This window comes from Cricetulus griseus (assembly GCF_003668045.3).
Source record: "Cricetulus griseus strain 17A/GY chromosome 1 unlocalized genomic scaffold, alternate assembly CriGri-PICRH-1.0 chr1_1, whole genome shotgun sequence".
In the NCBI taxonomy this organism is placed as follows: domain Eukaryota; kingdom Metazoa; phylum Chordata; class Mammalia; order Rodentia; family Cricetidae; genus Cricetulus; species Cricetulus griseus.
In genome coordinates this window covers 130,685,906-130,709,770 of record NW_023276807.1, presented here as the reverse complement: position 1 = coordinate 130,709,770, position 23,865 = coordinate 130,685,906, and the positions used below count along the sequence as shown (strand labels likewise).

Sequence of the window (23,865 nt, the reverse complement as noted above, 5' to 3'; positions counted from 1 at the left end):
GTTATCACTTTGTATGTGGGTGCGGATTGTGGCAGCCTTCCCTTTTCACTGCAGTCTGGGCTCCTTTTTACCTGTCCTCACTTTACCATGGTCATCAAGCATAATATTTTCCAAAACCTTCATGCATCATATATGCCCAAAGCCTGCATTCAGTAACAGCAATAGTAAAGATGTCAGTCAAGTAATTCTCATTCCCCTGCCATCCTTATAACTAGTTTCTAGGTCTTTTGACATATTATAACGTACAGTTTCTGAGTCCTGGCTATCTCAGTAAAATCTGTGATTATGCTTCTTACACTTAGGAAAATTAAATTTTGTCTTATTATTTGATCACTTGTTGGTTGCTTTTAGATTCTATGGGACTCTCTAGACCCAAATACCCCCCTTTCTTGATCTGGATTTGTTCTCATAACCTGCAGCCAGAGCACTGTCCCCCTGTCCTACTGTCCCAGTGTCCCACTGATTGTCCTTTAGAGTAGACTTCAATTCTTAGATTCAGTTCACCTGAGTCTTTCCTTTTGACTAAATGTGAGTGGCTCATGCTTGATGAAGACATGTGATGCAACCACTTGATTCCAGTCATTTCAATCAGCCTCCTCATGAGAGCATGCCTCTTACAAATGCAGTGTTTGTGTTTTGGACAGTTGTACTTGTCATGTGTCTTAGACATATGGGTCTAAAAAATCAAGACAGCAATATGTATCTCCTCCCTCTTTCGTAAGTGTCCATATCAACTAATTAGGAGTCTGCAGGGGCATAATGGGAATCTAGAAAACACTGTAGCTGATACTTAAAATACATTATAAAGAAATGGATTTGGAAAAGGAACAAGATCTCCTGAGCAAATTGGGAGCATGGGGGAGGGGAGAGGGTGCTAGGAGAATGAGACGGGCAAAAGAGGAGGGGTGAGGAGGACATGAGGGAGCAGAATGATTGAGTCCGGGGAAGAATAGAAGAAAACAAGATAAGAGATACCATAATAGAGGGAGACATTTTAAGTTTAAAGAGAAATCAGGCACTAGGGAAATGTCTGGACATTTACCAAGATGACACAACTAACAATCTAAGGAATAGAGGAGAGGCTACCTTAAATGCCATCCCCTGATAATGAGATTGATGACTGACTTATATGCCATCCTATAGCCTTCATGCAGCGGCTGGTAGAAGTAGAAGCAGACACCCACAGCTAATCACGGAACTGAACTGGAATCCAGTTGCAGAGAAGGATGAGTGATGAGCAAAGGGGTCCAGACCTGGTTGGTGAAACCCACAGAAACAGCTGACCTGAGCAATGAGGAGCTCTTGGTCTCCAGACTGATAGCTGGGAAACCAGCATGGAACTGATCCAGACCCCATGAATATGGGTGTCAGTGAGGAGACCTCCGAAATCCATGGAACCTTCTGTAGTAAATCAGTATTTATCTCTACATAAGTGTGAACTTTGGGAGCCCATTTCACATAGAGGGATACTCCCTGAGCCAAGACACATGGGGGTGAGCCTAGGACCTATCCCAAAGGATATGACAGACTCTGAAGATCCCCCCTATGTAAGGCCTCACCCTCCCTTGGGAGCAGAAAGGGTATGTGATAGGTAGGGTTTTAGTTGGGGTGGTGGTAGGCGAGGAGGGGAGAAAGAGGGAACTGGGATTGATATGTAAAACAATCTTGTTTCTAATTCAATAAAAAATGGAAAAAAAGAAAAAGAAAAAGAAAGAAATGGATTTGGTGGCAAGAATCTCTGAAAGATACTATTGTAATGACAGCATTATGAAGGATACTCTTTCTGTTTTACCGTTTCATTCCTGCAATCCCTATAGGAGTGAGACACCTGTCACTTCTCCTTTGCTCTGAATAGAATCCCTGTCACAGTATTTGAAATAGTTTTGATTTAAAACTTTTTTTTAAAGGAAGTATCTAATTAGACGTGGCTATTGCTATCATTCTGAGCTGTACTTTCTGATCTTTTTTATTAAGTTTATATCACATAACTTCTTTGTCCAATGCATCAGCCAACATATTTTAATTTGAGGAATTACTCTTCAATTCAATAGCTATTGTGAGGAAATGTAAAGGGATACAGGTGTCTCCATGCCAGTATCACCACAATTTCTTCTAGACATATTTTACATTGTAGCACTTCCACGACTTTTGAGAAAACCTACACCTCCTTTATCTGCTTAAGTTACATGACAACCCAGAGAAAAATTTCAAAGAAATTGTTGTTGGAAAGCAACCTGAAGCTGGATTGCTTACTGTTTTTGGTCTATGCTTGACCATAGCTAGCCTTTGATGTCCAAATGCCTGCATAACTACTCTTCTGGAATGCTTTGGATTTTCGTTCATGGAATGTTTACACACAAAGGTGATTAATTGTGAATGTTTTCTTATTGAGTCAGTGAAATATATATTGTCCTGTGAGTTCTTGCTAGAGATTTCTCAACAAAGTTCATTTTCTAGCATTTCAATAAATGCTAATATCCTCAGCCTGATTTTTTTAAAAAATGAGCCCTTAGGCTTACTTTATTAAATTCAATTATTTCATGATATTTTGTAGAATTTCTCACACTTGCCATTTAAAAAATGTCGGTGTGGTTTTTTTTTAATTTTATTTTTTAGTTACTTAAAGAGATGGAATGACTATTCCCAAGGCCATGCCAAGCTCCAGTCTTATAGACATATTCTGATATTTGTTTGCAGTTCTTGGTGCAATTATCTTACATTCTTGATGGGTAAGAATGTTCTCATCTTGATGGGTAAGAATGTTGGAGGATGATCTCTGCAAAGACCAGAAGGTCTCTGAGTCTCCTCAACTCTCTGTGTCATCTCATTTCCCTCCTCCACAACTGCAAACTCTGGGAAGAGTACAGGAGACATCTTAGCCTACCAGTGCACTCTTGCTCTTTGAAAGCTGACCCGTGCCCGAAGAGCATACACTACCTTCTTGTTCAAACTAGTGTTTTATGGGGCAGACCATATGTTAACACCCATGGAACAGTGAGTGTTGTCTGAGTTCCCGATCACACAAGGATGAAAAACAGCAAGTCATTGTTTTAAGCTTTTATGTCTTGGAGTGGGTTGATTAATAGCAACAGATCACTGAAACAGAGACTCAAAACCCTCAGACATCTTTTAAAATAGAAAATGAGAAGAGCAATACCATGGTATAAAAAGAATGTTGAAAGATGTAGCTGGTATGTTAAACCATGAAGTCAGAATCAATTTGTATCTAGTGAAGCTCTATGGGCCAGGTTATGCTTTTGAGTGTTATCACAAGATGTCAGTTCTGTTCCTATTCAAATTGCTAGAATAACAAAGACTTTTATTTTCTGAATAACAAAGACTGTTTCTTTCTGTTCCCTGTGGAAAACTCATCATCACTTTGCCTCATATTTGATTATCATGTAGATGGTTTCCATACTCTGACTCTATTCATTCCCATGGGGAGACCGCCCAGCTCCTCACTCTGACTCCTACTCCCCCTCAAAATACTGGTTTATGCAACTCTCCTTGGAGTTTCTTGAATGCTCCTTTGCTTATATCCTTAGTATGACACTCATCACATACATTATGGTATTTAGGTAAATTCCTAAATACCATAGGAGTTTATGGTATTTAGCAGTGGTGGCTGCTGTGTTTTAAGCACCAGAATGTCATCCGTATAGAACCGAACGCACAGGAAGATTGCTTGTTTGAAGGAATGCATGCGTCTGCTTTCTCATGTTTTTTTTTTTGTTTGTTTTTGTTTTTGTTTTTTTTTTTTTGTGGTGCTGAGGATCCATTACCCGTCCTTTCCATTCCATTTTCTCCATTGCAGAGTATGGGCTGGAAACAGGGAAATTCTTAGACCTGCCTGTTGCCAGTATCCATGTGCAGTTCTGGCCCATCAAAGCCAGGAATGGGAATAAAACTCTTGAAGATGACCACTGCAGAAGTGTAAGTGGAAATGCACAGTGAAAAATCCCAAATTTCTTTTTTTCCACATGTCTCTCCACACATGGAGAACAATGCACTGATATTGTAGCCCTGGACCAGTGTGCTGTCACTCCCTAAAGATTCCTGACATATGAAGGGAAGGTAATGGACATCTTGATACCCCAAGAATCTTTAAAAATAAAGAATCTTAAATGAGAATATGCCAACTATGCTACTTCATGATAAGCATACACAAAACATTCATAATACACAGACACAAAAGTCTACTGGCTACGTCTCATTGGTCCTTAAGGAGACATTATTGGGGAATTAGCAATAGACTTCTGCTATTGCTTATCGCATTTGGCAAGCGGTTTAATAGCAGTTATGTCATTTTTGCAGAGGCTGCTGGCTACTTGGTATCCACAGGCACTTCTACAGCTTTTTGTCCTCTGGGTGGCAGTTTTTGCAATGGTACCTATATGGATAGTGGTACCCCTGACTTTTTGTTCTTCAAGCTTTGCAAAGATTTTTGGAAGCAACCAATTCTATGAAAGGTCTAGAGTAGAAAGGTTTCTTTTTCTAGGTTGAGTTAGAATGACTGATATAGACCTCATTTCTTTCAAAGACACACTTACTCAGTGCCTGGATGTCACTGGAAAATAACACAATGAAAGATAGTAAATGTTTGTTGTTTCCTATGTAGCCAGTGCTTGTGTAAGGGCTTTGGGTGTATTTGCTCATTTACCCTACTCTCTAGCTCCACACAGCTACTACTGTTATCTTCCTTCATGAGTTAGGACACTGAAAACAAAGGAGTTAAAGATCTTGTTCAGAAATAGTTCATTAAATAGCAGATTGAAAATTCAAACCCAGAAAGTTTGGCTCACAAGCCTATTAAGTCTATTGCTAATTCCCCAATAATGTCTCCTTAAGGACCAATGAGACGTAGCCAGTAGACTTTTGTGTCTGTGTATTATGAATGTTTTGTGTATGCTTATCATGAAGTAGCATAGTTGGCATATTCTCATTTAAGATTCTTTATTTTTAAAGATTCTTGGGGTATCAAGATGTCTATATGTGTATAGATGCACATGTATACATATGCTTTCTACTATAGTTTTTTCTTGTCAATGAGTATAGATAACAAGAAAAGGTATCCATGAGAGTTTAGGATGATAGAAAGGTAAGAGTAAAAATAGTGAAGAATTCTTTTTTTGTTTGTGAAGAATTCTTATAGGTCTCATTTGAATATTGATGCTTATCTTTCTTTGTTTGGGGTAGAAATGCAAACTAATGAAAGTGGCTAGTGGTTGCAGACAAGGAACCTGTGTGGGCATGAGGCAGGATGTCATCTTTTCTGTGCCTCCATCAAAATGGAGAATAAGATTTCCAGCTGTGCACCTTAAGGCATGAAGAAGAATCTGGAAGCTGTAAAGTCACACTGACTAAAGAAAAATAAATGGGAATGGTCTGAATGTTCATCAAAGCTAGGCATGAAAATCTAAGTGGAAGTGTACAGCAATGAATGTAGGGGATTTCTTCTTTATTCCAAATTTCTTTTCACATGTGGAGTGAGGTGTACTAGCATAGTAGCCCTGGATATGCAATGCTACAACTTACTCTGCCCTCATTGGATGGCTTCATATGGAAGGAATATATAAGCACAGAAACCCAGAAATTTAAAAATATTTCGAGGAAAACTGTAATCCCTATTCTCACCCATGTTTTAGATTTGAAAAAGGTTAACTCTGTCCCTGGCAAGAGGCACAATTATTTGCCTCTCATCTGGAAGTTGGGAACTCCGTGTAGTTGTGGATTTGATTTTGGGAAACTCAATTTGCATAGTCTAAACCAAATTCTCCCATAAAGTCCATATCTCTTTGCTGCAGTATCAAAATCCCCAAACCTTAGTCAACAATAGACTGTCCCCAGTTTTAGTAATTGCAGAACCCAAAATAGCCACAGTCAGGGATAAAACTTCATTTGACATGAAGCTACTTATTGTCTTTATCTATTTAGAGCAGTGGTTCTCAACTTTACTAATACTGTGACCTTTAATATAGTTCCTCATGCTGTGGTGACCCCCAACCATAAAATTGTCTCCTTGCTACTTTGTAACTGTAACTTTGCTACTGTTTTGAATCATAATGTAAATATCTGACATTCCGGTTATCTGATACGTTACCCCAAGGGGTTGTGCCCTACCGGTTGAGAACCACTGACTTAGAGCTTCCAGCCAGTAGCCACATGTGCATATAATTAAACTCATTAAATGACATACATGTTTATATCACTAAATTTATTAAAACAAATGTTAATATTCTTAGTCACATTATTTAGTACTCACCCATCACCCATGACTAATGCTACCACTGCAGACAGACATTTCTAGCATTTAGGAAAGCTGTGAACAACACCTACTAAAGTGAAGGTGTGTATTCTTATAGACACATATATGTCATGACTGTTAATCCAGCATATTTAATAAGAAATACTCATTTCCTCCCCGAAAAGATAGGAGAGAGTACCAACTCACATTTAATCCAGGAGATCATGGGTTAATTGCTGTGAGTTTGCACCATCCTTTGTCAATAGCAAAGTGAATGTCTTATCTTTCGTTTGCATGAAGATTTGATTTAACTTTACCCTAAACTGGTTCAGAAGAAAGGTGGGTTAGGAAAGCCCTTCTGTCCTAAAAACTGGGGAGACTCATGCAGGATCCTTTCCTTTCCATATGCTCGGACTGGCTAATCTAATCACAGTAGACTATTTTGTATATATTTTGAAAGCGTGTTCTGGCAGAGAGAGACAGTAATGACATACACGACTATAAAATACCCAAGGATTAAGAAAGATGGCACAGATGAAAGAGAGTCAGACTAGGTGAAGTCTATCCAAGTGAGTCTGGTATAATGTGATTGTCTCCCCTGACAAGTATCCAGCATTGTCCATATAGTAAAGGCAGGTCAGACATGCATAGACTTTTGAAGTACAAGCCTGTTATAGTGCAGAATGCTCTGAGATGCTCTTGTGTGTCCCATAACTACCTCTCAATGGGAACAAGTAGATTGGGGCAGTTATGTTCCATTTCAGTCGTCCATATTTTTGGAGCTAGAAGATTCTGGGCAACACTTACCCACCATATTTGGCCATGTAGATGTGAGGCATTTACAGGGATCTGGATGCTGTTTAGACTGGCAAAGAGAAGCAAAGTAGGTATTTTGAGTTTCTTATGGGATCTGTCTGTTTCACTGTTTGGTATGAATCCAGAGAATTAGCTTCACCTTGTAAAGTTGTCTCACCTGTAGAATAGGAAGTCTCCCTTTGCTTAAAGTCTGAGTTGTCTCACCTGTGGAATGGGAGGAATCCCTTTGCTTACCACTCCTGGAAGTGTTTGAGGATGAAATCAAAATTGCATGCGCTAATGCATGAAAACCTAATTACCCATTCTGAAGACACATATTGCTATCATTGTGGTTGGGGAATTTCCAATTCCGCACAAGTTTTATAAAGCAGTACCCATTAAAAAACAAGCACCTCAGCAACAGTCTTTTTGGGCTTCTCAAAACAAAACAAAGATGGTTTCAGCACAAAACAGCTTTTATTCGTAATGCAAATTGGGCTTCTGTTTGTAAAGGAAACATGAGATAATGTCCTTTGCCTTAACTTGACAGTGGAAAGACTCTTCATCTTAAGTAGTGTCCAAGAATCTAATATTGGATGGTACCAACACACAAGCATTTGCTTTCTAAATTGAATCCATAAAGATGCCATGGTAAAGTGCTGCCTTGGATGGAGCATTTCCCGGAGTTTTAAGGCTTCAGGTTGAGAGCATTAAAAATGTCCATCCCTGCCTATTTTCAATATCCCCTTGGCTCTTTAGCCTGGATAAAATTCAAAGTCCTCCTTCTCAAGTAAGCTTCACATTTCTGGACCTTTAAGATCAGCCTGGAAGCCATCCAGCAAAATCAGTGACCAAGAGGCATGGCTGATGCCTCCCTTGTGTTTGCAAATCAGTGACCAAGAGGCATGGCTGATGCCTCCCTTGTGTTTGCTTTCCTGTGCTTTAATCTGTGTTAAGTTTTCAGTGCAACTAAGTTGAGAGTTTGAAGAATAATGTGCATGCACAGGTGTAACAAAAATGAAATTAATTCTTTTCAATATCAATTCATTATCTTGCAATCCTAGAAAACACATATTTAAAGAAACAAATGAACCACTGGTAACATTATCAGAACACCCCCGGTATTTTAGAACCAGTTTGCTTAAGGGACAAGGTAGTGCTTTAGTTGATGTCACCGCAGGGCAAACAATTCTAGTGACATTTAAGAAAGTCTTGGATTATTGAAAATTTCAGGACTAAACATTATTTAATACAATTCTTTCAGACATCATTCCTGGGACTTTCCTGAACCCTAACATGAATGAGGCTCCCCACTTTAGGGTTATTTAATTCAGATTTCATGTCAAAGTCCCAGATGGCATGCTTGATATGAGATGATGTTTAATGTCACCAGATCTCTCTAAATTTAAGCTTTATTAAGTTCTGTGAAAGTGAGTTGTAAATTCAGGGGAGGGCAGTCAGCTCCCCCACCCCCAGCATAGAACTCTCCTATTAACTGCGGTGTGTTAATTATTTGATTCTTTCCTCAAATCCATTGTGACCACAAAACAAAAGTAATTTACCAGTAATTTCCAACAGTGCACCCCTCCCGTTTAGAAGTGATTGTTTACATAAAGTTACTTTTTCTGTCTTCTCAGCATGTATTTTACAAGCAACTTGAGCCTTGAGTATTCAACGGAGCATACTCTTCAGTGTAAACAAAACAAAACATTTTTTTTTTTTTAAATTAGGCCCAAGGCTTGTTAGGGTACAACAGACTTACAAATTTATAAAACTCTTCTTAGGGTCACCCCTCTCCCGTTTCCTGTGAAGCCTTAGCCAGTTTAAAAGTTAACCTTAAGAACTGAAAACAGCTTCTGTCATGGTGACTGCAAAAGCCAGGAACCAATAAGTTTCTGGGGAGCACCTAGCAGGTGCTTGACCTGAGCAGGAACTCAACCCAGGAGACTGACACCCAGCAGAGATGAGCTCATCTGAGCCTTCCAGGACCAATTCTTTGCTGGGTGAATGCCACTCTTGCCTGACACAGAGCCTGTGTCCCCTTGATCTCCACCGCCCTTCCCACCGGCAAGACCTGTGCTTCAAAGAACATGCTTGCCACCTGGATGAGGACCTTTTAGCTACCGTTTGTGGTTATCAGGCGAAAGAAACCGATAGAAGAAAGGCAAAGGGGTTGGGGTGGAAGAGGCAGAATGATTTTCTAGAAAGCGTCTAACAATGCCTCGGCTATATCTTAGATTGACTGGGGGAAGACAAGTGTGTCCTAGAAGTCAGCAGGGAAGCGGATGAGTTAAAGAAAAAAATAAGTGATTGCAATGAAATTCCCACGCGCTCCGGGCTGCTGCGGGAGGCAGGGAGCGCAGGGGACACAGAGTGCACCTGGCTGTGAGGCCCCACACACTTTCGTCCCCGCACCGATAGAAGGATCAACAGACAAACGGGGGTAATGGACTTACCTTCAGGGTTGGCGCTGATGAAGACTCTGACGCTGCGGCCAGCGGGTACGAGGTGAGAAGGCAGGGCGGTAAGGTTCCCGGAGAACGCCGCCCGCTTGAGCGCGGAGTCCCGGGGACAGGGCAGCTTGGTGCCCGCGCCGGCCGGCCACATCGCCCTGTGGGAGGATCTGCCACTACCACTTCTGTTCCTGGGGTCTTTGACCCTTCGCAGCCCCGCGAGGGCGACGTCGGCAGGCGCCGCAGCTCAGAGCGGCTCAGAGCCCCGGGCGCAGCCCGCAAGCTCCGTGGTGCTCAGCAGCCGCCCGCGGGCGGTGGCCATAGGGACCCTTGGGTCCCGGGGTTGCCGTCGCCTCCCGCACCTCTGAGGACTGCCTTGGCTCTGGCCCAAGGCTCCGCGCTGCAGCGCAGGAGGTCAGCGCGGAGGATGCTACGCGGGCGGCGCCGGGTTGCGCCGGGAAGAGCACATTTGGCTCTTGGAGCTCCCAGCCATGTCCCCGCCTCGCCCTCCGCAGGGACCTGGCGGGCGACCCAAGCAGGTCAAAGTTTAGGAGCAGGCTGCGGGAGTCGGTCTGGACTCGCCTCTCCCGCAGCGCAGAATTAACGCAGCTCACCGGGCGGCTGCGGTGTGGGTGCGCGGGCTGGGAGTGGGGGGGGGGCAGCTCGGGAACCTCCCGGCTTCCTCCGAGGACACGCTCCAGAACTCCCGGCGGCTCCGTCAGTGAAGGACAGGAGATCGATTTGCCCGAGATTCCCCCTATCCCCCCTCCAACTCTCCTAAAGGTCAAACCAGCCCCGAGCGTTTGCGGGAATCCAGTCTCGCGGGCGTCTGCACGCCTTTGCCAAGTCCCCAAAGTTCAGCGCGCCTCGACACCCCACGAGGGGCTGGAGCATCAGAGCTCCGGACATTGAGGAAGGAGGGTCACAGTCGCCCTGCCTCTCGCGGCGTGGGAGGCCGCGTCTCGCCTCTGCGCTCTCTCCCCACGCTCGTGCGAATCAGGAGATTTTTATAGCTAAGCCACGATGCTCACGTGGTCCTCCCCGCGTGGTCGCAGACCCTTTCTGGGAGCGAATCTCTGCTGTCAGCCCTCCTTAAATCTCTAAAGGACCCGTGGAGCCTTCCTGCTCCCGCTGAGATGCCTTCCCTGGCTGTCAGCCCTCCTGCGGGCTCAGGAGCCAGGCAGCTTCCAGGACATTGGGAACCCCGCGCAGAGTGTGTGAGCTTTGGCCCCACTGGAGGCTAAGACTTCCGAGAGGCCACGCCCCATTTCTGGCAAAGTGCAGGGGGCCACAGTTTGGGGTCCCAGTGTTCAAGTTGGCCCGAGATTGTGGGTTGTTTGTAGTTAAGCAGCTTAACCAGGAGCCTGGGTCGACTTCACTTGAGGTGGATCCAGCCAGCCCCAGACTGTGCATCCAGGGGAAAGGAAAGGGTAGGAGCTGAACTCAGGGTCCCAAGTGGTATGAAAAGCACATAAGTCGGGTTGTAAAATTATTGTCACCCTCTGAAACCCTAAAAACCCCAGAGGAAATAAGTGTGATTCTGTGGAGGCTAGGGTCGGGATGCAGGAGAGCAGGGAGTATTTGGAGCTTGGGTTGGAATTTGGGCTTCAGATGCTTTATTCTGAGTTTGGGGCAGGTGCACCGGTCTTTTAGAGAGGAACCTCCAATCCCCAGGGGATTGGATAGGTGGGGAGAGGATAGGTGGGTACAGAGCTTAGCTGGGCATGGTGGCTTCTGTTTGTAGTAACCAGCTCTTAGAAACCGAGGCAGTAGGATGGTTGCTATTGCCAGGACAGGCCAGCCTGGACTACAGTGTGAAACACTGTCTCCAAACAAAACAAAACAATCAACATTAGCTCCGTGACAAATTTATCTTCTCACTTGAAGACTCCTATACTAAGCATTCTCTGGAGTCTCCAGCGCCTGCACTTCCTCTGGGTCCTGCTGGTGGCAGTGAAGTCCTGTGTACTGCTGTTTATAGTCTTAGAGCACCCACACCCAACACACATTCCGGGGTAACCTCTTTGGAGGAAATGGGTCTCTAGGTTTTTAAGACTCAAACTACACCGGAGAGCCTGGAGCAGACAGCACTGGCTATTGTGTGATAATTTTACAGAACCCACAGAAGAAGCCCCAAATATAACCCAGCCATCTATTCAATTAATTCACTGTAGCAAATGATCTCTCCAGAGTCATGGTTTCCAAGTGGGAAGATACTCAATCTGGAGCCGCATCCAGAAGTTCTCATCCTTCCTGTCCCTTGGTTATGTCCTGAGAATTCTGGAATAGGTAATGAACAGAGTTGCTCTCTGCTCCAGCCCTTGTGAAGACATATCTACCACAGAAAAGGAGCCAGGACTACATTATGCCCCATCTACCAGCTGTTATAAAACATGGATAAGAAGTTTACTGTCACCTACCCAACTTCTCCCCCTTTTTTGATGTCTCTGTTCTTAGAATTGAGATTAGCATTTGTGGTTTCTGACCTTTGGTTCAGATCTTACTTCCGTGTTGAATTTTCTTTGAATGACTTTGGGATTTTTTTGGCAGCCTTTGTAACCTAATTAACTTCTAGACAGGCTGAAGTTTAGCATCTGCCTTTGTCACTGCAGACCAAGTCTGCAGAGGAGAGCTTTGTCACTGTTTGCAGTGCAGTCTCTACAAGGCCACCTTTGCTGGAGTTAGAGCAGGGAAACTTTTAAGTAGTGGGGAGGGGTCTGTTTAAATATAGAGTCACCTAACATCAACCCCTCCACCCCCACCTCTTCATTTACATCTCTCAATCTATCTCATTTTAAAGGTCTGAAAACAGAGACTAATTTCTCAGCATGCAGATGGCACAAAGGGGAGAGCAGCCATCATGAAAGATTTTAGTGTTAATTCCTATAATTTCCCAGCTTGGGGGAATTAGATTACTAATTGATCATTATATAGATAAAGTCCAGATTTTGGAGGCTACTTACTTTTTTTGTCATTGTTTAAAACATTTTAGCATTTTGCTGTTCCATTTTGCAGATGAGTGAACAAGGCTGCAAAACCAGAAATTACTAATACAAGGTCATATAATTAATCTATACTAGAACCAGAATCCCAGTATTGATGCTCTTTTCAAAGTTTTTTTGCTACATAGTAAGTCCGTTTTCTGATTTCCTGAGTTTGGCCTTGGCTGAGATTTTTTTCTTTGCAGATTTTTTTCTTTGAATTAGAAACAAGGTTGTTTTACATGTCAACCCTAGTTCCCTCTCCCCTCCTCCCCCACTACCCCTCCAGCTAAAACCCTACCTGTCACATATCCTTTTTGCTCCCCCTGGAGGGTGATGCCTTCCATAGGGTGTCATCAGAGTTCTATCTTATCCTTTGGGATAGGGCCTACGCCCACCCCCATGTGTCTTGGCTCAGGGAGTATTCCTCTATGTGGAATGGGCTCCCAAAGTCCACACCTATGCCAGGGATAAGTACTGAACTACTACAGGAAGTTCCGTAGATTTCTGAGGTTTCCTCACTGGAACCCACGTTTCTGGGGTCTGGATCAGTCCCATGCTGGTTTCCCACCTATCAGTCTGGGGACCAAGAGCTCCCCAGTTGTTCAGGTCAGCTGTTTCTGTGGGTTTCACCAGCCTGGTCTGGACCCCTTTGCTCACCACTCGTCCTTCTCTGTAACTGGATTCCAGTTCAGTTCAGTGATTAGTTTTGGGTGTCTGCTTCTACTTCCACCAGCTGCTGGATGAGTGCTATCGGGTGGCATATAAGTCAGTCATCAATCTCATTATCAGGGGAGGGCTGAGATTTTTAACAACCTGGACAATGGTTGGCCAGATATCATGGACAGTTGTGGAAGGCTGGCTGTCTCTTCTGCTTTCAAGATGATCACACGAGTCCTCACTCTTCTGACTTCTTCCTTTTTTTTTTTTTTTTAAATCATTAAGATCCCACAGGGAAATCAATACCATTCCAGAAGCAGGCAGGAGAATCTAAAGCCAATAGAAATGGGAAGAAAAAGAAGTCATGAAACATGGGTCCAAGACCATGCTGATGAGGCATTCACTGTTCTGCTCTCACCCTCCCTGGCCCTTTTTAATACCCACCTGTGAGAAGGTCAGATCAATGCTAGGACCCTCCATTCACTGGGCTCGAAAGAGGCATTTGCTCATAGACTCTATCCTCCTTGATATAGATGTTAATGACCCTGAAATAAATTGCCATTCCATTAAACTAATATCTAGTACTATACTGAGTGCTGCCTGTACGATGCACACTGTTTTAAGCTTTAATTACTATCTCATTTAATTATATTGCATTAAGGGTCTTCATCTAGCATGTCCCAGTCTAGCATTCTGTCTTAACCATTATTGTCCCTTACATACCATCTTTAAAATTGTTATCCATTTACTTTTATTTTTATACATTTAAAAATGAAAGATAACTATATAGCTTTCCCCCTTCCCTTTCCTCCCTTTGGCCTCTCTCAAGTGCTCTGCTCCAACTTCTTCCATGCCTAATTTCTGAAACTGATAGACTCTTTCTCATTATTGTTTTATATATATATATATACATATATATATATATATATATCTGTGTGTGTGTGTGTGTGTGTGTAAGTATGCATAAATATTTGAATATAGCCCACCTAGTCCATTTTTCTTTTCTGTGTATATGTGTATATATGGTTTCAGGGCTGACCACTTTGTACTGGCCTCATGTATACAAGAGGCTAATTCTCTCTCAGCAGGCATTAGTTGATGTCATTCTTTGTCTAGGTGGGACTCCATGAAAATTTCCCCCTTTCTTTTCCTATTAGTTTATCTATTGACATTGCCATTTGTTCTGGTCTTGTTTATACATCCATTTCTAGAAGACTTTCTGGTCTTCTGGTTCTAACAGCCTTTCCACCCCTCTTCCCTGATGTTCCCTGAGCCATAAATACAAGAGCTGTGATGCAGATGTATTCACTGGGACTGGGATCCCCACAATGTTACCTCCTCATTGCATCTGATTGTGGATTTTTCTTCTGGTCTCCATTTGTTGTAAAGAGAAGCTTCTTTGATCAGGGGTGGTAGCTACAATCATCCTTGGGTATAAGGATAAGACTCAGAATGTATTTGGGGATTAAGCTGGTCTATGAAAAATGTGGTAGTAGATTTCTATTCTAAGATACATGACCTCACTATCTCTGGGAAGGTGGCTAGGTTTCTAGTACCAGGCAGGCATGATTTCCCTCTTGTTGAGTGGACCTTAAGTCAAATTATACAGGTGTTGGCTACTGCCAACATGTGAGGGCCATTTACTGCACATTTAGGGATCTATTGCCATACTAGTCTTTGTTGTAGTTCATAGATGTTGCAGCTGGGTAGGACTAGTGATTTCCTCCCTCCCTTGGCAACTTGTGTAGAATTTTCTTGTACCATGGAAGTTAGACTGTAGGGAGGAAGCTTTCAGGCTAAATCTAGCTTAAATAGTACAAGTCCTGTACCACTAGTGTGTGGGGTCTTCAGCAAAAAGGGCTTAGCTTCAATCTCTGAGAAGCAACCAAAGGCAACAAACAATAATCTAGATTGGTTTGGGAGTCACTTGGATTACCCTGACCAAAGAAAGGAGGTTTCTTGTGCTTGGTAGTGGGATTTTTCTAAGTACATGGTTATTATGGAGAGCATTGTCAGCACAAGTAGCCTATCTTCCTTGATGATGTATATACACATACAAACGATGCATATATAATACATATCTATTATTTATAATTTTAGCTAAATACAAATAATGTGATTCCTTGAGGCTTTATCAAACAACCCACATCTCTCTTTGGCCTCCCACTTCTCCAGTTGGAGATCCCTCTCCATTTTCCATTTTGCATCACTTGCATCATGCACTTTCCCCTCTCAAGACCACCCCCAGTGGTTCCTTTCCAATTTCCAGGTCTCTGGGGTCACTCCATATTGTATACTCACATCTGAGGATTTAGAGCTAAGAGTCTCAGATGAGTGAGTACATTCCATATTTGTCTTTCTGGGTCTGGGTTACCTCACTCAATATAATCTTTTCTAGATCCATCCATCCATTTACCTGAAAGTTCCATGATTTCATTTTCCTTTATAGTTGAAGAGTGTTCCATTGTGCATGTGTACCACATTTTCATTATCAGTTCATCTGTTGAAGGAAAGTTAGGTTGTTTCCATGTCCTGCCTATTGTGACTAGAACAGCAATGAACATGGCTGCTCAAGTGTCTGTGGAGTAGGATGTCAAGCCTTTTGGACATATGCCCCTTTATTCTATCTTAAAGCTCACATGTCTTCCTGTGACCACTGGAACTTTGCCTGTTTTAATCCACAAAATGCAGACATACCTCACCTACTTCCTTTATGTGTTAGCTGGTGGCTTTCACCCAGATTTAGGCTGTGCCATATGTCCATTTCTTGTGCAAGTGTGATAGGGACTACTGTGGGAAAATCCAGGGTCAGAGCTTGCATGACTGACTCTGACCCAACATATGTGCCTACATGTACACTCATGTCTGTCTGTGTGCATGAAATATTCTGACCAGGAACTGATTTGCTGTTCTATGTTTGAGCTATTTGGGGTGGGGTAGTTTTAAAGCCCTTAGTGTTATGAAGAAAGCCAGACAAACACATATTTTCATTTTCTCTCAGGGACTCAAGCCAATGGAGCCAGACATGCACTGTTTGTATTTCCCAAGCTTGAGGCAAAATCTCATATACAGTATTACATTCATTCTCCCAGTGGCTTTCTGATTTGGTGATAAATATTTGATTCTGCTTAGCTAATGTGAGAAATGAATAATACATGTTCACTCAAGCCAAGACTCTACTTCCCAAACTTCCAGTGCAGGATGTGAGCTGGACCATCAAGAACCCACTTACTTGTTTACAAAATGGAAATGTTCAGAAGATGTGAGAATTTGTCAGCATAACAATTTGTCAACATAGATGGTTGATTCAGAGGTGTCTGCAGCATGAGAGAAAATGCAGCAGCTGAGTTTTAAATAAAGTTACACCTTTCAGGAAGCGCTAGCTGATGTTTTCATGACTCAGAAATTCTAACTTTATACCCACCCCTTCCAAATCTGTTTAATGTATTTTTTTAATCAGTCTCCTTACAACCTTCTAAACACGTTGCAATGAAAGCACTATGCATGCCACCCAAAGTAGAAGAAAGTAAGTTTTGAGATAAAAATAATCCATTATTTCATATTTCTAAATTAAAAGTTTTATTTTCACTTTACAGCTACCAGGATTTCTCCTCTACAATAATCTCAGATATGCACCTTAGAAACCTTATTCCATCACCTGACACCTATTTGCAGAATTGTGTTTTTTTATTAAGTACTTTCATACATGCTAATTCACTGCATTTCTGATTCCATGAGGTAAGTTCTGCATTAGATATTCCACACCTCAATTTCTGTATGGAAAAGCAGCTCAAGAAACTTTGGCAGTGTCACCAAATTTAATGGATTCCTGAATACCACACCACACATAAATGATAATATATTACCTGGCCACCAACTGATAAGATTCATTTGGCTACACTGAAAAAATCATTTGTATAAAATTCATGCCCATGGTTCTGCAAACTAAGTCACACAGAGTGTAAAACACTCCCCTTAGGTGACAATGCTCATTACATCATATATTTACATTACTTACTGTTTTTTTTTTTTCATGGATCAGAAGCCAATTTCTACCCATTGGATCCTACTAAGAACTTGGTTTGGTAGATGAGTGTTTTAGCTTTCTTCTAGTATTACAAACATCTGAGATGAGGAGACAAGGTTAGTTTGACTCACAGATTGTAGGTTTAAGTCATCAATAGCTTAGCCATGCTGCTTTTGGGTCTATGAGGGCCAGCGCATTATGGCAGTGGATATGGGAATGCATTGTGAGGCAGGGGTGTTCACTTTACAACTCGATGTGAAAGAGACAAGAGACTGAACCCCTGCAGGTGCATGACCCCAATATGCTAAAACCTCCCTAGATTCCACTTCTCAAGATTTTTGAAATTATGTCAAAAGGAATAGGGACAAAGCCTTTACCCCACAGAAGTTTGGGAGGTTTCTTTGAATACAAGTAGGAGCAGTGGGTACAAATGATTGAGAGAATTCAGGTTTGTCTAAGCACACATAGCTAATAAGTACAAGCTACCTGATCCAGATTAATCTCACCATTCTAGTAGATGATACCTTTTCATCAGGTGCATTATTATTGCATTTATTTGTTATGAGGAGGTTGTGTGTGTATGTCTAGCATGAATGTGTAGAGAGAAGAAGGTATCTTGCTGAGTAGGTTCTTTGCTTCCACTAAGTGGGACCCAAAGATTGAACTAAAGCCATCAGGCTTGAGACCAAGCACCTGTTCCCACTGAACGCATCTTGCTAAACCATGTATAATATTATTAAAGACACTAAATATTGCCTTGCTTCTGCATAAGCCAATAATTTTAATTCATAGAAACGAAAATTGACAAGGAGTTTAGGAGTATATAAACTCAAGAGAAGAATTGGAGTTGAGTGTATATAAAATGGAATTGAGTATTTAGAAAAGCTAGAGACAGGAACTGGGAAAGTCCTCCAGGAAAGAGATATTCTTGTTTCTCTGGGTCTGTCCCAGCAGTTTGAATGTCCATATTTTTCAAGTCTCGGGTATTTAATACTCATGATGGAATAGACACTGTCAACAGTTAAGACCACAGGATAAGACTGGCCATCTCTGTGCCCAGTAAAGTAATTGAATAAATACATTTCATGTTGGTATCGCACAGATGTGTGCCTATGTATCCTTCCAAACTTCTGGGAGATTTCCTTGCAGGTACACAAACACTTAAGTCAAATTTACAATAGCTTGTTTTAGGAAGCAGTGTAAAATGAACTAATTGCCCTCTTTCTACCATCAAAAACATCATAATGTTTGTTCCTCTGAACTGACTGTGCCTTAGAAATACTTAGGTAAGTCTTCTACTATCATGTGTGTTATGATTTGAATCTGAAATCTCCCTCCATATGCTTGTGATTTGAATGCTTAGTCCCTAGCTTATGATCAAGTTGTGAAGTCTACTAAATGTTGGGGCTTGATGGGTATCATTTGGATGTCTACAATAGCATTAAAATTGGGGCTTAATGAGAAGAAAGATCACTAAGGGCAGGTCTTTGAAGGTAGTACTCATTAACTCATTCCATGTTTATGGTCTGTTCTCTGTGTTCTGTATATTGCTATCATGACAGGGAACAAGACTCCATACACACTCCTACAGCCATGAACTACATTGTGCATTCTCTGCCATGGTGGATCAAAATTTCAGAGGCTGTTAGCCTAAACAAGCTATTCCTTCCTTCCTTCAGTTGTTTAGTTACATATTCTGTTAGAGGCACAAGAAAAGTAACCAATGCAGAGTGCCTATTTGAAAACAGTGTAAATGCCTTTCTAGGTAGTATGGTAATTTGAATGAGAAAAATGTTCCCTATAGGCTCATGTATTTGAACACACAGTCCCTAGATAGTGGTGTTGTTTGGGGAGGTTTAGGAGGTGGGGTCTTGCTGGAGGAGACATGGCAGTGAGTGTGGGTACTGAGAGTTTTTAATCTCATCCCATTTCCAGTTCTCTCACTCTCATTCTGCTTAGGGTTTGTTGTTGAGGATGCAATTTCTCAGCTTCCTGCTCCCACCATGATGCCTGCCACTTAATGGCATGACTCCTTTTCATTATGGACTCTAATTCCTCTGGAAAAATGAGCCCAAATAAACTTTCTTCCATGGATTGCATTTTGCCATGCTGTGTTATCACAGAAAAGATTAAAGGAACTAACACAGGTAATAAGGGGTAAATTAAAAAAGAGTTTTTCACTTTTGATAAATAATCACATTAATAAGGATGAGATGATAAACATAAGTCAATGTATGAATAAAGAGCCTTTCAAAATGAAGTATGATTTAAGTAGGAAATTAAGCAACTATGAACCTGCTATACTCAGAGTTTTGGCAAATTTTGATTGATTTTCTTAAGTTGATAAACAATTTAATGGAAATTATTGGCTTATAATAGGATTATTGGGAGATCTGAAGACTCGATGTTAGAAAATGGGAAGGGACCAGAAGTAGTAAGCTGCCAATCCTGCCAATATGGTTTGGTGGGAACAGAGCTCCTGTAGGGCAGCCTTTCTGTATCTACTATTAAATCCTGAACACCATAATGTGCTCTGTGACCAACAACTCCACCTGTTGTATACTAACCTGGGTACCATTGCCACTGGGCACATACTAAGTAAGGCCACTGCTGTTGCCTCATTTAATCCTTCACTGTGGTTTCTGGGTGCAGGGAACCTGGGAAGCCCATTATGTATTAAGTGTCAGGCTGTTCATGGATCTTTACAACAAGTGAAGATATTTCAAAGGTCAAACTATCAAGACTGATTCCCATCCTCTGGGCAAATGTACAGGACATTATCTTTTCTCTCATACCAACCAGAATATTTGATACCACTAAAAAAGATGAATTAAATGATTTTTTTTGCCTTCTAAGTTAGGACAACAATCTTTTATGTCTCCCAGACTTAGACCACAGCAGGAAAACTCACCTCCTCTGTATGTGAGCACACAATTCAAACAACTTGGGTTTTCCTGGTTGACAACAGATTAGAAAAACTGAATCAAAAGAGGGTAAAAGTCTGTTGTTAAGAACTATGCTCCTAGAAATGAGAAACAGCCATGACTCCCAGCAGAAACACACACACACACACACACACACACACACACACACACACACACACACACACACACACACAATGCTCCACTCAGTGATTTAGGACAGCAGTAGTAGCAGACTGCTGGTAGGATCTGAAGACACTAGTGTTTGCTTTGTCTATCTTTTATCCAAGATGTGAAATGGTTAAGCATTAAATAATTGAGAGCAATACAGAAATGGTGGGAAAAACAAATTGATTCTCCTGGAGTTGTGGCAAAGAGGAAAAGATGGAAAAATATTGAAGGCAATCTTAAAAATGAAAGCAGAAGAAGCACACTGCCCAAGATCAAAATGAGGCTATGAGTAAGGCTCACAGTTAGCTTTGTGCTCAGCAGCTAGTAAATACTTTCTGGCTTGGAGCCCAGACTGTGGAAGCCTGGCTTGCCTGAGTGTAGGTATTGTTGAGGTTCCAAATGTGAACAGTGGAGGGGGCTGGGAACAGGCAGCAGCAATTGCTGCTAAGTCCTGGCACTTGCTCTTTCTTTTCTAGGCAATTTCAAGACCCTCTTAATTGATCTCCCTACATTTTCAAATCCCTAAAATACCTTGTGAAAATCTTTGTTGCTAATCTTTATTTTCTTTCCCCCCATTTTTTCATGTAATATGTCCTGATTATGGTTCCCCTCCCTCTACTCCTACTAGTTCCTCTTCCCCTGCCATCACAATCCACTCCCTTTCTGTCTTTCATGAGAAAAGAACAGTCTTCTAAGAGATAACAACAAAACAACATATAATAAAATAAACTGAAAACCATTACATTGAAGTTGGACAAAGCAAACCAATGGAAGGAAAAGGAAAAGAGCAAGAGAAGGCGTAAGAATCAGAGACCTACTGGTTCACATGCGCAGGAGTCCCATGCAAATACTAGACTGGAAGCTATAATCTATGCTCGGAGGACCTGGCATAGACCTATGTAGGCTTTGTACTTGCTGCTTCAGTCTCTGTGAGCTCATTTGATCTTTCCTCAAGTTGTTTTAGAGGGCCTTGATCTCCTGGTGTCCCCCATCCCCTATGTGTTGTAACTCTTTCCAACTCCTCTTTTGTGGGGTTTCAGAGCTCTGAGAGGAGGGATTTGATGAAAATATATCATTTAGAGATGTTTGTTCAAAGTTTTCTCTCTTTGCATAATGTCTGGCTGTGGGTCTCTGTATTTGTTCCCATCTTCTGCAGAAGGAAACTTCTCTGATGATGTCTGAATAAGTCATTGATCTATGAGTATAACAAAGTACCTTTAGGGGTCACTATTTTTTCTTTTTCTTTAATATTTTTTTCAAGACAAGGTTTCTCTGTGTAGCCCTGGCTATCCTGGAACTCACTCTGTATACTAGGCTGGCCTTGAACTCACAGAAACACACCTGCCTTTACCTCTCTGTGATAAAAGGTATGCCCTACCACTACCTGACTACTTATTTTTTTTAAAGGACAGTTATATTTGGTTTTACTCTAGGTCTCTGGGCTATCTAGTCTCTGGTTCTTGGTCACCCATGCAGTGTCAGATATGGGTTCTATCTTTTAGAGTGGGCCTTAAGTCCAATCAGGAATAGGCTGGCTACTCCTACAAGATTTATGCCACCATTTCCCGAGCATATTTTACAGGCAGGACAGCATTGTATATCAAAGGTTTTGTGGCTAGGTTGGTGTTCATGTGTTTCTTTTGGTAGCCTACAGACTATTTTCCCATATCAAAGACATTAGAACTTAGGGGTGAAGGTTCTATATAGACACCAGCTTGAGCTCTTCATGTTTAATGAGCTGTGTCAGTGTTGTCTTCAGCAATATTGCCTTGCTGTCACTTGTGAGAACAACCTATTGTTTTGGCAACAGCCTGGATTGTTTGGGGATTTCCATGGGACCCCTTTGAACAACAACTCAACTGAGCATAACCCAGTCTCATTGCTGGAAGCTTTGTTTGGTGACAAGAGATGTATAGTTGGGGAACAAGTTTTCTATTCTGTTTGTGTGTGTGTGTGTGTGTGTGTGTGTGTGTGTGTGTGTGTGTGTGTGTATGTGTATGTGTATGTGTTCCCATGCTAAGTGTTTTATCAATGAGACACACCACTATTTTTCTTCCACTCTTCTTTACAAGTTGCTCTGATGAAATCTAGATATGAAATTCAGTATTGTACTTTCTCATACTAAATGGCTTTAATTCTATCTGTCCTATGTTGATTTTGTCAATGTGAAGCATAGGAGCTACCTTCATCTTAATCTTCTTAATATTTGAATGATTGATATACAGGCAAGGTTATACCAATCTCAGTCTTAGCAGTTAATCTTTTTGGCATTAAATTTTTATGTTCCACCTAGAGTAACTGGGGTGGGAATGGAGAGAAACAAAAGGCTTTAGATTGCAAAAGCACTAGATTGGTTCTGTCTAACAACATGATCCTCCCATCTAGAAAATCTCAATGAGTCCACTAAAAATTACTAGAATTAATAAAAGACCTTGACAGAGTCACAGAATGCAAGTTTCAGAGATGTAGTTTTATAGTGTACATCAATTGTAGTTATATATTTGAACAGTGAGAAATTTAGAAATTAAATTAAGATGGAAATAAGATGGAAATTTCATTCACAGTAGTATCAGAAATGCTAGGCTTAGGAATAAACATCAGTAGAAGGCAGAAGGATTGTATACCCCAAAGTAAAAGATTGTTGGAAAAAAATTAAAATTCTAAATAAAGGGAAAGATGTCTCATTACAGAGGATCAGAAACTTCAGTGTGTTGCATGGTAACAATATTCCTCAAACCAAGCAATGGAGTTCATGTCATCCTCACTGAAATGCCAGACTGACATTAAAAAAAATAACTAACAGACCATAAATTTCATTTGGAAATGCAAAGGCACAGGATGGTCAAATAAAATATAAGAAGAATGAAAGCATGAAGGTTGATACTACCAGGTTAAAAACTTCTTACAGTAATTAATACATTGTGGCATGGGCATGTGGATAGGCACATATAGAATAGAATAGTGAGTATGGAATTAAAAGCCCAGAAATAAAGATGTATGTTTATGATACATTGATTTTGTATAGAAGCACCAACATAATTCAAAGGCAGAAAGAGGAATAATCTCAGCATATGATTCTAAAGCCACCAGAAAAAATGGATTTAGGGACATGCTCACACCTACACCAGAGATTACTGAGTAGGAAGGAAAGACTGAAGCCACAGAGGTAAACAGTTTTGGTCATGGATTAGGCTATATTTTCTTAACTCCAGCACAAGTACAACTATAATACAAAACTAGTGGGCAAAGATGGGGAAATGGTCAGTGGCGAAAGGGCTTGCCTTGCAAGTGTGAGAATCTGAGTTTAGATCCCAGAGCCAACAGAAATGCTGAATGGATGTGCCAGTTTGTTTGTGCTTCCAATTCCCAGAAGGCAGAGACAGAGGAGCCCCATAGCAAGCTGGCTAGCTGGGCCAGCTATATAGTAGAGTTGTGGGTTTAACTGAGAGACCATACTTCAATGAATTAGGTGGGGAGTAGTGAAGATTCTCAACATCACAATTGGGCCACCACACTCCCTCGTGTGTGTACACACGTGCACAGGCATTCAAGTATGGACAAACATGCATACACCCATGCACACTACATACACACATAAACACGAAAAATTAGA

At 41.5% G+C, this 23,865-nt stretch overlaps 1 protein-coding gene across 1 annotated transcript in view; it reads right to left on the bottom strand.

Annotated features, from left to right (window-relative positions):
- Positions 1–9,646, bottom strand: part of Nwd2 (NACHT and WD repeat domain containing 2) — a 154,905-nt gene extending 145,259 nt beyond the window's left edge. The window contains exon 1 of the mRNA XM_027390701.1: positions 9,496–9,646. Within this exon, the coding sequence (XP_027246502.1) occupies positions 9,496–9,646 (151 nt within the window). The remainder of the gene's footprint in view (positions 1–9,495) is intronic.
- Positions 9,647–23,865: the final 14,219 nt, after the last annotated feature.